The sequence below is a fragment of the Canis aureus genome, chromosome 24, assembly GCF_053574225.1.
Source record: "Canis aureus isolate CA01 chromosome 24, VMU_Caureus_v.1.0, whole genome shotgun sequence".
Taxonomy (NCBI): domain Eukaryota; kingdom Metazoa; phylum Chordata; class Mammalia; order Carnivora; family Canidae; genus Canis; species Canis aureus.
In genome coordinates, this window is record NC_135634.1 from 25,994,175 (window position 1) to 26,010,931 (window position 16,757).

Below are 16,757 nucleotides of genomic sequence, written 5' to 3' on the forward strand. Positions count from 1 at the left end.
GAAGCAAGGCCAAGGAGCTCTGCAGTCAGAAACAAGTTCTTCTTTGTCAGACTGAAAGCTGGTGAAAATCAGGCTGTCAACCCTGAAGTCACCATATGGACAGAGCTGCCCTATAGGAGGGAAGCGAACAAGGGGAAAGAGCTGGAAGACTGGTGCCAGCATTTGCCACCCTGCACTGAAGCCAGTCACCTTCTTCTGTGCATGAGGATTTTTGCCTTTCGAAATTCAAATGTAAGAAAGAAGCTACCCTTTGAATGATACTTAGTATGTGAAATGACTTGAACTTTATTTAAAAATTTACATTTTCAGACTTCTTCAGCATCCTAAATTTATGAACAGAGAGAAAAAAAAACTAGACAGAAATCATCACATAATCATTTATATTTTAAGTGGCACAACACAACAAGCAACTAAAATTATTTTGATATGAAAATTGTTTGTTGGACATTCAAAGCCATTATCAAGTCTTACTCTTTTTTCAGTGTCCACATACTTTTAGCTTTGCTGTTCTGGGAACCCATTTATTAAGAAATGTGCATTTTAAAAAATGCATATTATTTACATTAGGATTTTCACTGAAAAAATACAATTAAAGAAACTAAGGCTTTCCATTCCCCCAAATTTAATGTTATTTTTCCCCAACCAGTATACAGAGATATCATATAACATTATACAGGTTTATTTAAAGCTATTTATAGCAGATACATTTTAATATAAAATGAACTTTTCCAACATACCTCATTTTTTTTCAGTTCTACTCAGTATCTGATTTTAAATGTCTGCAGATTTCACTGATTTGAAAAACATTCAACTCAATACACAAAGTATATTGATGACTGCCAGTACAAAAAAATTATCCATAAATGAAAAGTTTTAGCTCTAGTGGAACATTACAGTAGGAAAATAAGGAAGTAATACTCCCCATGCCTGTATTATTATTCACTGACTAGTTACTGCCACAATGTGTGAACAAGTTTGTGCATTATTCCCACTTTTCTCTATCAGACAGTCCTGGATTTTCATTTCTGGTTGTTTTTTCAAGTGCATTATGTGAAACTCTGGACAAGAGTTATTCATATTAAAATTACTCTTTAAAAGTGAAGGCAATATTCTCTACGGCAGAATTAAAACAGAGCAAGACATGACAACATTCCAGTGTCTCTAGAAAACCCCCATCCATCTCTCACATGGACGGAATTTGCTCCAAGCTGGGAGCTCTGAACTTAGCAGGCAGAGTGAATCGCATATATAGTATTCCCTAAGAAAATGGTTGATTTGGAAATCTTGTGCTTTCACTATTACTGGCATTAATTATTGCTTGCAAATAATGATACCCAAAGCAGTTGCATTTACTGATCATATGTTAAAATACTTGACAGGGAAAACAGCAAAAACATCACAGCTACCTTTATCTCTTGTTATTGTGACTTTGAGCACAAAAAAATATTAACGATCAAGGCTGTGACAAAATTGGTTTCTTCTCCTCGAAAGCTATACATATAACACTAAATAAGTTCTGGAGATTAAAATGAAAGAAGAGTTTTATTAAAAAGTAGGCACTGTGGAAACGGGTATAAATGAAATAACCTGAAAAATATTACATTTCTATTTTTTTCTAAATGAGGCAATCTTAAATATAATATTGTAGAAGCACTAACTATTACTTTTGCTATAAGTGTTAAAAATGTCATTCCTGAGCTTGCTGGAGAAAATTAAATTTCTTAAAGTAAGCAAATAGGAAAGAAATGGTTTCCCTAGATGGGAGGCTGAACTTGGATCAATATCTCAGCCAATTACTTTGTCATTTTCCCATATATCAGATTTTTCATTTGGGATATAGTCATACTGTACTTTATTTCCTAACTACTGGCCCCTAAGTATGTCACATCTTTAAAGAGCTGAAATGTTCAGCTGAAAAGTGGTATATAAGTAAAAGTTATTGTTACTAAAAATTTGCCATTGCAGGTAGCTTCTCTTTTTTACTAGTGAGAACATAAAAACAAAATGAGATTTTTACATCAGGTTTGACTTAAATAACATTTCAAGTATCTCCTTTAAAATGATATTCTGAAAAACATTAATATTCATGTACCACAAATTTAAATACATTTTCTGAAAGGCAGAATATTCCTCGAATATCCTTTGTTTTAATCATTACTTATATAGACTTTTATAAGTCATTACTTATAGACTTATATAAAAATCAAAAGTTAACTTCGGTTCACATCCTATCTTTGAGAGTTCCTGATCTTTTTCATCCAAATACCTAACTAATCATTTAGAGATAAAGTTAATCTCAAACGCATGAAAGAAAGCTTCAGACAATAACATTTCATTTAAAAAGTTATATTCGATGAAGAAATGGTCTAATGGAAGTCATTTGTTCTTGTTTTCAGTTACAGCCCATATAGAAGATGTTCACTGAGTTTTTGCATGAAATGGAGTTGTTTCATAGTCTTGAAAATGAATTCCCTTAGAAGTTGTGATCTTCATAATAGCGCCATTCAAAGCATCATCTTCAATGAGTGTTATTAACCCACTGGCAATCATTGATGGGCTAAAAATAAAGGGAACATTGTTTTTAAACTAAATATGAGGCATAATTATCACTACACTCTGAATTGCTTTTGAAAAATCTACTACCTTTAACATGTAATAGGGAAATATCTGTCATGAAGCTATTGCTACCTCCATATTTTAGTCAGTTAGATATCAACTAAATTATATGATAAATTGAGTAGTAGATTTCCATGCCCAATCTCTGTCATTCTGACAGGAAGAATTTATGAATTTATATTTATTGTTTACTTTGAGAAAATGATTATCTTCTCATCTTTATCCTAAAGTAGATATTAGACTTATCAGATAAAAATGGTATTAAAGTAGATATGTGAAGAATTACTGATAAGAATGTCTCGTATTTATCTGTTGCTGGTTTAAGAACCTTTCATGAATCAATGCATTCTCGGACTTTCTATTTTACACAAGAGAAAACTGAAGTACCCAGAAGTTGACAGATAAATGGTAAAGGCGGGATTTGATCCCAGGTGGTCTGATTCCTTCGACATGACAATTATGACTCTGTGCTATGAAACCAACTGCTTGAATTCAGACACTGTCCATCAAACGTGTGTCTGTCAACTGTTTCTTATAAAATGGTTGAAACTAGGGGACCATATGAAATTTCACAAAAGGTAAATGTGAATATTGCTTGGAATTCAGTCAAATAAGATATCATTACTTCCAAAGGCAACTAAACATGAACATTAAAAAAAAAATCCGATTATGACTGAAGGCATTATGATCTGTATCTCGAAATTCATAATGTGTAAACACATTCAGTTTGGAAATCCAGAAAAAAAAATTTCTTTTAGAGAGTTTGCCAAATTAGTTTCTCAAATTTAAAGGGTTATTTTTTCCCTTTTTATTGTTTATGTCTAGACAATACTTTGTTCCATCATATAAAGGAAGATAGGTATAGTTTTACTTACTCCAAAATTCCATAGAACTTCATCATATCCTTGATATGATCCTTATATTCTATGTATTGTCCCATGTTTTCTTCTTTCTCAATGGATTCAAGGATGGGTGTATTAACAAAGCCTGGGCAAATGGCATTCAGTCTAACACCACTGTTCATGAGATTCGCTGCCATCTGCGGATGAGAAGTAGAAGGTTACAGGCTTCAGTTGCTTTGTAAATATATACCATGGGACACACTGATAATTAAAGCCATTCCAAAGACCGTGATGTGAAAAATACTAGCTATCTAACAATGACAGTGTTAAGGTTGACTGGTAGCAGAAAGTAAAAGATCACATACTTAAAGTGTTAAATTAATACCTGAAAGCCTCAGCTAATTCATTCTTTCAAAATCAGTATTACTGGGAAGCTCCTGAAAATACTTGATTATCTAAGCTACTCTTATCTATTGAACTCTGCAGGAACCTAACTGCAAAAAACCGAGGCTCGGAATTAATATCTCAAGTTTGGTTTCAAAGATTAGGATTGCATAACAAAAAAAATATATTTCTTTAAAAAATACTGTTGGTGGAAAGTTAGACTCTGATTGATGCTATAGATACTCTTGATAATATGTACTACGTGGAAGGCAATTTAAGTATTTCAGATTAACATTCTTTGGCTTAACTTTCAAACTATTGATTTTATTTGAATTATTTTTAAGACAAAATGTAGTTAATTATTTTTGGACCCCACTTACTTGTGAAAGTTTATTTGTAACCACCAAAATCAACAGTCATGGAGCTTTTGGGGTCAATTTTGGACACAGAGCAAATGTTCCAGCTAAAATAAAAAAGATGCTTTTGTTTCAGCTCTTATGCTATAAACAAATATCCTCTTTGTGATACATTTAGTCTATGTTTTTCCTATTTTTGTGACATTTTTTGATGACTTTGCTATTTAAAATGCCTCCCAACCATGATGGTAAAGTGCTGTCCAATGTTCCTCCTAAGAGTGAGAAGGCTGTGATGTGCCTTACAGAGAAAATTCAGGTGTTAGATAAGTTTCAAGCTGTCATGAGGTATAAATGCTGTTGGTCATGTTAATACAATACATATTAGACACAGTACATATTATATAAGATGTCTTTACACAGAAAGATACATAAGACTAGGCTATGTATGGATTGATCGGTCAAAATGCTGTGACCAGAGGCTCAAAGGAACTAAACTCTGTTTCTCCCCGAGGAGCAACAGTTCAGTATTCTCTAATGCAGTATTTGCAAGTGAGTTTATAGAACTACCTACCACAAATAGTGAGAATTGACTGTACAGATTTTCACTCTTGTCATTGTAAATAGGAAATTTCTGGTACTTAAGATTTACCTTCTTTTGTAATAGCTTTATGTATTCATTAAAAGTTGAATTAATGATCAAGTCTCCGCAAAGTAAATAAAAATTTCCAAATCAATTTGAATTGTGAGCATGAGAGCTGCTTATCTTTCTTTTGACTGAATATCTACCATTCAGACATCTACTTTCTCTACCCCCATCTCTTCCCTGTCTGTCTCTGTCTGGTCCCTCTCTTTGCCTTACTTAGACTAATCATTGCAGAGATCCCCCCAACTATTGTATCCTCTTCTACATTTGTTCTAATACAGTCTCTAAACAGTAGCCAGAATGGTCTTCTGAAAATGGAAATCTGATCTTGTCATTCCTTGGCATAAATGACCCACTCATGATGGCTGCAGTTAGAATAAATCTCATCTCACGGGCCACCCGGATGGCTAAGTGGTTGAGTGTCTGCCTTCAGCTAAGGGTCTGCCTTCAGCTAAGGTCGTGTTTCTGGCGTCCTGGGATCAAGTCCTGCACCAGGCTCCCCACAGGGAGCCTGCTCTTCCCTCTGCCTATGTCTCTGTTTCTCTCTCCGTGTCTCTCATGAATAAATAAATAAATTTTTTTTTAAAAAAAGTAATCTCAGCTCATCACTGTGATTAATAAGCTGGGGTTTTTGTCTGGGCCCTGCTTCTTACTTTCCCCTTGCTCTTCAGGTTCCATTCAAACTGCCTCTTTTCAGTTATTATGAAAAGACAAGCACTTTCATGTCATGCCATCAGTGCATGCAGTCAATTAGGCCCAAAATATTTTTCTTCACTCTGTACACTTCTCACCCTAGGCCCCATGGAGGCGTCATCCTTGACTACTCTCTCCAGTAAATTCCTGTCCCGTCCCTCTGTGCTCTCCTTTTTTTCCTATCTCCAGTGATAAGTAATATCTAGAGCACACTACATATTCTACTTAAGTAGGCCTAAAGTTAATAATTTTTAAATTTGGAGTCAATTATAAAATATAGGTAGTATCTTCCCATTTTCCCCCCTTAGGATATTTTTCTTTTCTAAGGATTTTATTTATTTATTCATGAAACACACAGAGAGAGAGAGAGAGAGAGAGAGAGAGAGATTGAGAGAGAGAGACAGGCAGAGGGAGAAGCAAGCTCCATGCAGGGAGCCCGACATGGGACTCGATGCCGGGTCTCCAGGATCAGGCCCTGGGCTGAAGGCAGCACTAAACCACTAAGCCACCCAGGCTGCCCCTTAGGATATTTTTCAACACACATCTGTGTTTAGGAACCAACATCATTTTTAAAAGATCTCTTCTTCATTTGTTCCTTGATGTGATCTGAAAACCATCTTTTATTTTTTTTTAATTTTTTTTATTTATTTATGATAGTCACAGAGAGAGAAAGAGAGAGAGGCAGAGACATAGGCAGAGGGAGAAGCAGGCTCCATGCACCAGGAGCCTGATGTGGGATTCGATCCCGGGTCTCCAGGATCGCGCCCTGGGCCAAAGGCAGGCGCCAAACCGCTGCGCCACCCAGGGATCCCTGAAAACCATCTTTTATAATAAAGATTAGAGGATAATTTATTTTTCTCTCTTAATCCAGAGGTGCTGATTTCTGAATTTATTCCCCTCTATGTTATAGAACTCATGTTTCATATATAGACAGAAAGAAAAAAAAAGGGATATTGTGGTTGTGATCTCCTCACCGCTGCTGAACGTGTGAATCCAATTATGCCATGCTTTGAAGCACAATACACAGGCTGTTGTGCCACAGGCATGAGCCCTGAAACAAACAAAAAATTTCAACAATTTCACTAAGAAAATAAGCAGACAAAATCCAATAATTGCTATGCAATTGAATAATTTGTGTCTGTTCTATTAGAAGCTTATTCTACAAAACACACTAAAATAATTACTGGACAATTTTCCTTCTGTGATCTCTACTATACTGGCCAGAATTGACCAGTATATAAGTTACAGCCTAGAAATGAAGTCAAGAGTGATATGTAAGTCCTTCTGTCCCCCTGACCTTCTGGCAAGAAAAGTAAATGTAATCTGGAACATAAAGAGAATCATCTTTAAATCCAATGTTACCATCAATTTTCAGTTTTTGTTTGGATTTTTAAAAGTGTATATTCTACATTTTGTAAGGCTTCCAAATGGCTGAAGTGTAAATTTCTTAAATGAGATTTGCAGATTATTTGACTTTGCTATAAATTATAAATTAGTGTGCATTTCCCCATCACCAATCATACTGAATGATCCCTTTAAAGCATCCAAGAAAACGTCTTTTGATTTTGATCTGTAGTAGATGCCTAGATCTTCTTGTCCATGACTTAAAGAAAACTAGAAATTCAAAAAAGTAAAGACCAGAAATAAAAATGTATGATCCTATTTTATTTCATTTCGTAATTATGTACTCTAACAGAATTCAAGCAATTTTAGAATTGGTTTAATTTTCCACATATATACAATAGAATCTATTCGAATGTACAATGGAATTCATGGCCTGCAAAAATAGTAGTATTGTAGCACATAGAGCATGTTTTCTCCCCTACCTCCTAGCCCAAACCCCCAAAAGAAACAACAGGAAAAACCTTTCGCTGAACTGTTACTCTCAAGTTTATTTCTCATAATTGTCAATTCTCTAATCAACAATGATACCTTAAACTAGAGCCATTTGTATATTTCAGTTTTTAACAAATTTCCTCCATTAACTCATTTTAACATATTTTAAATTTGTGATTTCTGAGTCAAGAAACAGTGATCTCTGATTGCTATAATGTTATTAATATCAAATGTCATGCTAATAATACTAAATTATTCTGCTGAGACATGTTCATCTCCACCCAGCTAACTAGTCCCAGAGCACCACCAATCAGTTGAGCGTGTTGTGCCAAAGTTCAACAATAAATGCAGACCTTAACCACTCCCTGGGTGCCTGCCAGGTCTCAATTTATAAAGTATGTTTGCTCAAGAGCAGTTTAAATCCCTGAGGATGGTAGATCACGCATAGTGTGTCCACCCAGTGATCTCAAAGTACTGTGGCTCTCTTCTTGTTATTGTTTTGTTGTTTTCTCTTAGGTTAAGTAAAATGTGTAAGTTAATTGAGTTCATCACTGTCAGTCAACAGGAATTTATGATGCCTACACAGGGTACACAGGTGTGTTAGGGGTTTGGGATAAAGCAAATAAGGAGGTGGAGCCAGGCATCGCTGCTGCTTGTTCTTCTAAGCTAGTTGTTGCTTTGTCTCTCCTTAAATGTTTATGAGACAAAGGCAGTTGGTTGGAGGATAGTGTTCACTGACTGCAGGAAATGCAGAATGAACCTCAATCAGAGATAAGCTGACACAGCCACAGAAACAAAAAGCACAAGGACACTGTTCATAAATGTTGTCAAAGATGAATTTGGAATGAATTTTTGTTACTTGTATGAAGGCTCTGAACTTCTGAACCCCAGCTGGTTCAAAGTGTCACAGAAGTGAAATAAATCAAATGGTGCTGGGTTGGTTCCATTTAAGAAGCAAGCACAAAACATATACTCTCCTCTACAGGAACAACTGTAAATGTGACCAGAATGTGAAAAATTTGTTTGCATTTTTAAAGTGGCACTTGGTTTTATGAATCTTTTGACATTATAACGACATTTTCACTGCTATCCTGCAGAATGTTTACTTGTGCATTGCTTTCACTTTCTGACATTAGATCAAAGGCTGTATAAATCAGTATCAGACATTCAGAAATTGTGTCCTTTCTTATTTTTTTACAGCTTTATTGAGGTATAACGGACACACAATAAACTATATATATTTAAAGAGTACAGTTTGGTAAGTTCTGACATATGTATATACCCACGAAACCGTGACCACAATCAAGATAATGAACACATCCATCATCTCAAAGTCTCCTCTTGCCCCTTTGTCATCCTTTCCTTCTGCCTCTCCCCTCCCTGTAGGCAACCACTGATCTGCTTTGTGTCACTGCAGTTTGCCTTTTCTAGAAGTTTATACAAATGTAATCATATATTGTAAACTCTTTTGGTCTGATTTCTTTCACTTGGGATAGTTATTATGAGATTTATCTATGTAGTAGTATGTATCAATAACTCATTCCCCCCCCTCTTTTTTTCTAAATAGTATTCCATTGTAAGAATATATCCATAAGTTGCATATACATTCACCTGTTGATAGATATCAGGACTGTTTCCACTTTTGTATTACAAATTAAGAGAATTCTTTTTGTCAATTACTTAGCAAGTCATAGTTAACTTAGAGATTTTTTTATCTTTCCATACATACAGATTTTAACTGTTGCTTCTTAGGAGTCAAGCAGATAGGGGTTAGTGATCTGCAGTGCTTTCCTCCCAGTTTCTCTACAGACTGAGTCTGGGTAGAAATTTACTATCTGTACCTCAGTTTGCTATTGTGAAAAGGAGGCTAAATGGGGAGAGAAAGTCTTTTTCCTAAGGCTTTTGTTTTTCTTTTTAACAATGATTTTATATTCTGAAATATCTCAGAAACCCAGCATTTTCCACTGGATCTCAAGACCCACTTTTCTTTTTATACATAATGTTACTGCTGTCGTGGATTAGCTTCAGTTTTGGTTAACCGTAGTTCTATTACTTACCTTAGCCCCACAACATTAATATATATTGTTCCTAAATATTTGAAATAAAAATGTATCCTGAGGCTGGGAATCAGGGTTAGTACACAGAATTGTGCAGAGTGTGTATGTTATGAATCTGGAAACACCATTAACATGGCAGTATAAATTGGGCCCCTCCCTCAAATTCCTGCAGTTTACAACCTGCACAACTATACATGGCAGCCATCTCTGGTAGAAGATGATGACCAAACAAAAGAGACTAAGAAGAAAGAACCAGTGGAGGTATGAAAAAAACAAGTTAAGCACCATGTCCTGGAAATTAAAGATAGTATTCTAAGAAGTCTACAGTGGTCACCTTGAGATATGAACATGTCTCAATATCACTTGTCTTAAGGTAGCACCTTTGGTCTCACATTTTCCTTCAGCTACCCTTCCATATCTCTTGACAACAAAAAGTACTGAAGGGAATTACTCTACTCATTGTCTCTACTCTCCTTGCCTCCCACTTGCTGCACAACACACTCTACTTGGGCTTTCATTTCACCCCACCAATTGCACAGATCTTGTGATCAACACTTTCTTAAACTATTTAAACATTCAAAAACATCCTTTTAATCAAACTTGTCAAGGGAGACTATAGCACGGACTCTGGGGGCCAGGCTGGCCGAGTTCAAATTTTGAATCCACTGCAGTGAGCTATGTGACCTTTGAAGGAGTAGGCACTGCCTATCGAGGTATTTTTCTTCTGTGAACTAGAGCAGTCACAGTAGTTGCTGAGCCTTGAATGAGCTAATTCACATAAAATACTTAAAGTAGTGCCTGAAATATAATAAACACTACTATCTGTTATTATTTTATAGAAACATTTTTCCTTAAGATGAAATATCCCCAAATCTAGTTTTATAGACTTATTTATCCACATTATATCTTTTTTATGAAAATGTACATTTTAACTAAAATGGCACAAATCTGGACCAGTGTCCTAACTCGGTTTGGTTTCTGAACCCTGGCAAGCTGTGGGCTGCTGTGAATCCTAGTTCGAGAGGATTTATAGAATACTTATATTTAGGTTCCATGTGTTTAGTACCTGTCAAGTATAAGGTATGATGAAATGAAGTAGTCTTTAAAATATAGTCTATTGTAATGTGTCAGACTAATGGGAGGTCCCCTGGTGAAGGGGGAGGCTAGAACATCACTGGTTGAACTGCTAGATCTGTGCCTGTCAACTGACTTGAAGGGAGTTTTGTCAATATTAGGACTATAGGACCAGTTGCTGGAATGAATTCGGGTTTTTAACATCTTGCAAATTAATACCTATATTTACAGGGTATTCATGTTAAAGGATTTAAGAACAACAACAAAACAACGGATTGTGGCAATGAGACATCGATCTCTAAAGAAATGACATTTTGTTTAGTATTGCGAGAAATTTATTTGTGCTTAAAAATGGATATGTTACATTAAAAGTTAAGAATAGAGTTTTTATCTCTAAAACTCTCTATCTCTAAACTCTCTAAAATTTTCCTCTCTAAAACTCTAGACCCAGCATGATACAAGTTCATTTATAGAATCCCAAAGTGGCTCTCTCCAAAATTTAACATCTAATGAATTATAGGTTTATGTTTATTGTAACAATAGATTTAGGAAAAAATCTAAGAGAAGGAGAAATTCTACCCACAAAATAGAGAAATATTTTCTACCACCATTCAGGATAATAACACCAAATAGCCACTGACTGATGAGATAATTACAAAGAAAAATTTAAATGCCTGAAAATTACATATGCAATTACAGTACAAGGAAGTCATTTAGAAAAATACAATTTCCATTTCCACATTAGTTCTTCGATCTTTAATATTCATTCTGCCCATATTTGCAACAGATAGCTTGAATCTCTACAACTCATGGAAGGTAAAAAACTCAAAAAGATTTTGTGCAAAAAAATGAAATCTGCTCGGACAGGGCAATCATACTGGATCCCCAAACATGTTTTCTTTTAAATGGAACGAAGGCATGTGAAACAGATTACACAGAAGTGCTAAAGAAATTCAACTTAGGAAAATAAGTGGAGAATCTAAGAATACCAATCTTTGCATGATAAACTGTAGCTGAACAGCTGTGCCAAAAAGTGGTTATCTGAACCCCTCACCTTTTGTTTATAATCAAAAAGGAAATCATCTACTCGTCTTTCTGTTTTTAACCATCAACTTCTCTAAGATAAAGGGCAAAGGGAGAACTGGTGACAATCTGTTTATCTATGTTCATGCAGAAAGCTGAGTAAAGTAATGGGGACACTTCCTCATTATGTGATTTTCCACATAACGAACACCTTATCTGATGCAGCTTTTTCCCTTCGGTATCATGCTTGCCATTAATAAGTCACGTTTCATTAATTAATTAATTAATTTTAAAGACTGATTGATTCATTGATTTTAGAGAGAGAGAATGAGCGAGCCAGTAGGGGGAGGACAGAAGGGAAACGGAGAGACTCTCAAGCAGACTCCCTGCTGAGCACAGAGCCCTGCGTGGGGCTCCATCTCGGGACTCTGAGATCATGACCTGAGCTGAAATCGAGAATTGGATGCTTAACTGGCTGAGACACCCAAGTACCCCCAAATCATGTTTTAAAGTACGACATGACGTAAGAAGTCATATAAGGATTCCTAAAGCCCCATCTTCTATTAACAAAAACTCCTTCCAGGAAGGTAATTTTGTTTGTCAAAAATTAACTTTATTAATTCTTAGAAAGCTGCTTCTAATGTTGCACCAACAATCTTAAAAGTTCAGTCATTTCTGGTGTTGTGATCAGAGGAAATGGAGATGAATTTCAGGACCAACTCAATGAATCCCCCCATGAAAACTAGAGGCTAGCTGCTCAAAGTGTGGTCCAGGGACCAGCACCGGAACTTCAGTATCCATCTCAGATCTACTGAGTCAGAATTTACATCTGAACAAAACCTCTAGGTAATCTCTGTGCATGTTAGATAACTTGTTAGGCAACTCATATAGCTAATAGTTTATCACAATGCCTTGGCAGTTGCTAAGTATGTTAGGTCCCCTTCTCTATAACATGAACACTTGGCAGAGAGTGGTACCAAGTGATCCTTTATACTTTTGGCCTGGAGCTGAAAGGTGATCAGTCTTTTAACTCACCTGAAATCTCTGGTCTGCTGTGACATATCAGTCCAACTACTGCTCTTCAGGACACAGGAGTCCTAGTGTCTTGCAATTCAGTATTGCATTTGTGTTTAAAAGTCTATGCATGCTAACTATTTGGTTCTGACATGTTGATAAGAGACACGGATACACAGCTCTCTGGGTAGAAATTCTGTCTGTTTACTTTCATATCCCCATTTTCTTTTCTGCACATGCTCAAAATATGTTAGATTAAGTTGAATTTTTACTTAAAGTTGTAACTGAAGCACTTCCACCTTAACACAAATGGCAAGATAATTATATTAGTTTAGGTGAAACTTACAGTTAAGTAAGTATGATACTGGATTGGTATCTAAGATATGCTAAAAAAAAATCCATGATTCTTCAAGTGTTTTCTTGAGACTCTAAATGTTTTCAGAAAGTGAGTTCTTTTATTTGCTGTTTTCAATCTCAGTAAAGAAGACCCTCGTGGGATTTCTCACAGAATGCCCCTGCGTGACTCTGCTAAAGGCACAGAGAATGCCCCCAGTGAACACGAAGATCTCAGCAGCTGAGTATATAGGCAGGTTGGAAGCAAGACTGGCAGGCAGATTGCTTTTCCTGTGACAACAACTTTGTCCTTCCCACTGTTTGAGGCAACTAACTATATGAGAAGCACACTTGACTCTTCTGGGATGTCTTATGCTCAGAGCACAGCTATTTAATTAATTGTATTAAACCAGATTTCCCTCGCAACTTTTGTTCCTCTCAACTTCTTTTTTTTTAATAGTTAAGGATGAATGTATCAAAATGAATGCAGCTTTATATATTATGTTTATAGACAAAAACTCATAGAGAAGAGTCTGGGTGGTCAACAGTGATGAGGAAAACTTTGGAGCATCCCCCTGGAGCACAAAAACTTCCCTCAATACATGGAGGAATCACTCTCCACTTGACTCCTGTTTGTTAAACTTATTAATTGCATTTGATACTTGGTCTGCGTCAGTGGTCATTACTCATTAACTTCTCTGCCCAAACCAGTGTTTCAACTTCAGGCCTCACTGACAGTGAAGGATTCCACTGAATCCATGTAAGAGATTGTGAACAAAGACTTGTGGAGTTCACCAGTAGCCACAGCCATTCCTTTAACAGACTGAGCAATAGGAGGGAACACAGGAAAAAAAAAACCTCATGGAAAGAATGTTTGGAAAACACTTGGAAAACACAGAGGAAGCAAGCATTAGAGATATCTTTCCTAAATTTTGCCATTTATACCTCAATGAAGCTGGGGAAAAAATACTCTGACCCTGATAACTCCTCAAAGACTTTTTGGGTCATGTGGCCACTCCCAACATGCTATGACTTTCAAGGATATAAGCTTGCTGGTAGTATTTCTGAGGAAAGTGTGAAGCTAGAGAGGTTCTCGCTGACCTTCTTCTACTATTACAAAACCGGAGTGCTTATCAAACTAATCTTATTATGGGAAGAAGAAGAGCTCTAGGTGAGAGGCTAGAATACAAGTTACCACATTTTAATACTCTTTGTGAAATGGAAGCACCTTAGTGACAAAGCCCTGGATGGGAAGGGTTGGGTAGGGCCTGCCCAGATTGGCCAGGGACAAAAGGGAAACAGTATAAAGGTACCAGGTATGGAGGTCGGGCATTATAGAGAGAATGTACCTCTCTACATAAGGATGAAGGCACCAAATTAAACAGAATGGATATAGCTAAACTAGGCAACCATTATAAATAGAGTTACCCTGCTGGCTGGGAGGAATATGAGGTGGAGAAGCAATATGGAATGCTAAGATAATCATTAAATTGCACAAGTGCCAGAAAGGTAATTTAAAACCAAAATGATCTTATCGCTGAATTTATATTTATTCACTCTTTTATTTGCATGATTTGAGAAAGATCCACTCAGGGTTCCAGATGTTGACTCTAAAACAGGTTAAGAAGAGGAGAAATACCCAGGGGAGGGGAGGGTGATAAAGCAAGCTCTTAGCTAAGAAAGCAAAGTGGACGTCTAATTGTAATCCTTAAATTGCGCTTCTCAGTGACGTGTTTTGACTTGTGACTTTGGTAAACTCCTCAGATGTTTTCAGGGCTTTACTATGTGTGTCAAATGGGGCAAAAGCCTAAGATACCCCTAAGGTTTAGTCATGTGGTCTTGAGATTAAAGCAGTGCCCAGAAGGCCTGAAGATAACTAGCAAGTTTCACTGGCTTATTCGAGTTCTAGGAATTCAGTTCCTTTTACTCACAGGTAGGCTAAAGTAGCCATGGATGGAGAGACAAACTGACACTCTCAAGGACAGAAGAGTTAGACAACCTAGTGGATAAGACAGAAGAGATCTTGGATCCAGCTGCTTGCATGTGAATTCCAGCTTCACTGGTTCCTTGACGTGCAAGCTTGTGCAAGATACTTCAATTCTCCTACCTTTATTTCCTTCTCTGTGAAATGGAGATTATAGAATCTACATCATGGGGTTGTTGTATGAAATGAGGTAATGTGTATGTGGAGTTTAAAATAGTATCATGTAAACAGTAAGTGCTCAATGAATGTTAAGTATTATTACACATTTAAGTATTTTTATTGGATGAAACATAGTATACTACATTGCATTTCTTTATTCATTCTCTGAGGCAAGTAAGCCTCCTATTTTTTTTTTTTTTTTTTAAGCCTTATGGTACAGAATGTCTCCCACAGAGCCCTAAATTGATCCAAACCCTGAGGCCTGCCAGACTTCCTGTGTGGAAAGAAAGAAGTGCCTCCAGTGACAGAAGGGCAAGGGGCTCCCTGGACAGGGTTCAAGCATCTCCAAAAGCCTTGTGAGCCCCCTTTTGCCTCAAGACACAGTCTATGGGATTATCTTGTGATCACCACCCCAGGTTTCTCTACATTTCCATTTTTATTAAAATATCAAATACTTCCTGTTAATTCTCCAATCAATTACATATTTTTCCTTTATAATTTCATTTCAAAATAGCACAGATAGAGCCTTGGCAATTTGACTTTAGGGCTTCAGATTCCCAGAATCTAAAATGTGGTTCTCTCTTAGGACAAATATCTAAGTATTACTCATGCTCTCACCTTTTACCATGTCCTCAGAATGAAAATGTAATTTATAAGTAGACGTGACATTAGGCAGAATAACCAAGTTACCTCCCAAATGTATAGAATTAGTCTGTAATAACTTTATAGAGTTGTCATTTTGTCTTTAAGCAACACAGAAGCTGAGATGATAATCTGTTTTTTGAGAACTTCTAAAGAAGGAGATTTCTAAGTCTCCCTTGATGGCAGGTTTACAGAGGCTTAAGGGCCAGCTGACAATGATTCTCAGAGGAAGGGGAAAGAACAATGCTGAGAATCAGACCTCTGTTGTGGTCCCAGGCACCTCCAAACCTGACCTCTGAAGTACAACTGGAGCTAGTAGGTGGGGCACAGGGAGAGGGATGGAGACCACCTATTCTGAAATTACCACACGAACTGAAATCAGATAATGTAAGGAGGTCTCCCTACTTTTGGAACCGCATAGTTTAGACATGCTGTCAATACTGGTCAGACTTTTAAAACCTCATAATTTATTTGAATTACTGAAGAACCATTGGTGAATCTTTCTTCCCCCTAGAATTTTAGAAGTCATTTGGTTAAGTTGTTCCAAAAGTTCCTGCCAAAAGTTTATAGCTACTATTGAGTAACATGGTATCCGGTGGTATTAAATCCTACTCTCCTGAATAGCACATAGGTTGGGGTGCAAGTTGTGGCAAAGGTGGTTAGCCATCTACATGAATCTATTCTTTCCTTAGGTACATAGCTACACTACATTCTCAGAGTCTTTTGTGATTATGTGAGCCATGAGATCAAATTCTATACCAGAACATGAACAGAAGTGAGGTTTGTCATTACTGAGCTGGGGTGGGGGGTGTTTAGAAAAGCAGCTTCACCCCCTCAGTGTTCTCTTTATTTCAATGTCACAGAGAAAAGAGTCCCCTACCCCACCCCACCCCAGTACCTCCAGCAAAACTATGGATGCTCCATGTCAAAGAGCTTTTGTCAACCTGGTTTTCCAAATGATTGCATATTGAAGAGGCTTCCAACCACAAATATCTTGCCCAGGGCTGATGATATATGACAAATAAGCTTATACTATATTTAAGCCACTACATGTTTCTGTTTATTACAGCCATTTAGCACTGAAGAGTAGCAGGATAGGTG

General features: G+C 36.7%; 1 protein-coding gene across 1 annotated transcript in view; it reads right to left on the bottom strand.

The window, feature by feature from the left end:
• Positions 1-261: 261 nt before the first annotated feature.
• Positions 262-16,757, bottom strand: part of HPGD (15-hydroxyprostaglandin dehydrogenase) — a 30,797-nt gene continuing 14,301 nt past the window's right edge. The window contains exons 5-7 of the mRNA XM_077868600.1: positions 6,509-6,585; positions 3,492-3,655; positions 262-2,557 (exon numbers count right to left, since the gene is read on the bottom strand). Of these exons, the coding sequence (XP_077724726.1) occupies positions 2,419-2,557; positions 3,492-3,655; positions 6,509-6,585 (380 nt within the window). The 3' untranslated portion in view covers positions 262-2,418. The remainder of the gene's footprint in view (positions 2,558-3,491; positions 3,656-6,508; positions 6,586-16,757) is intronic.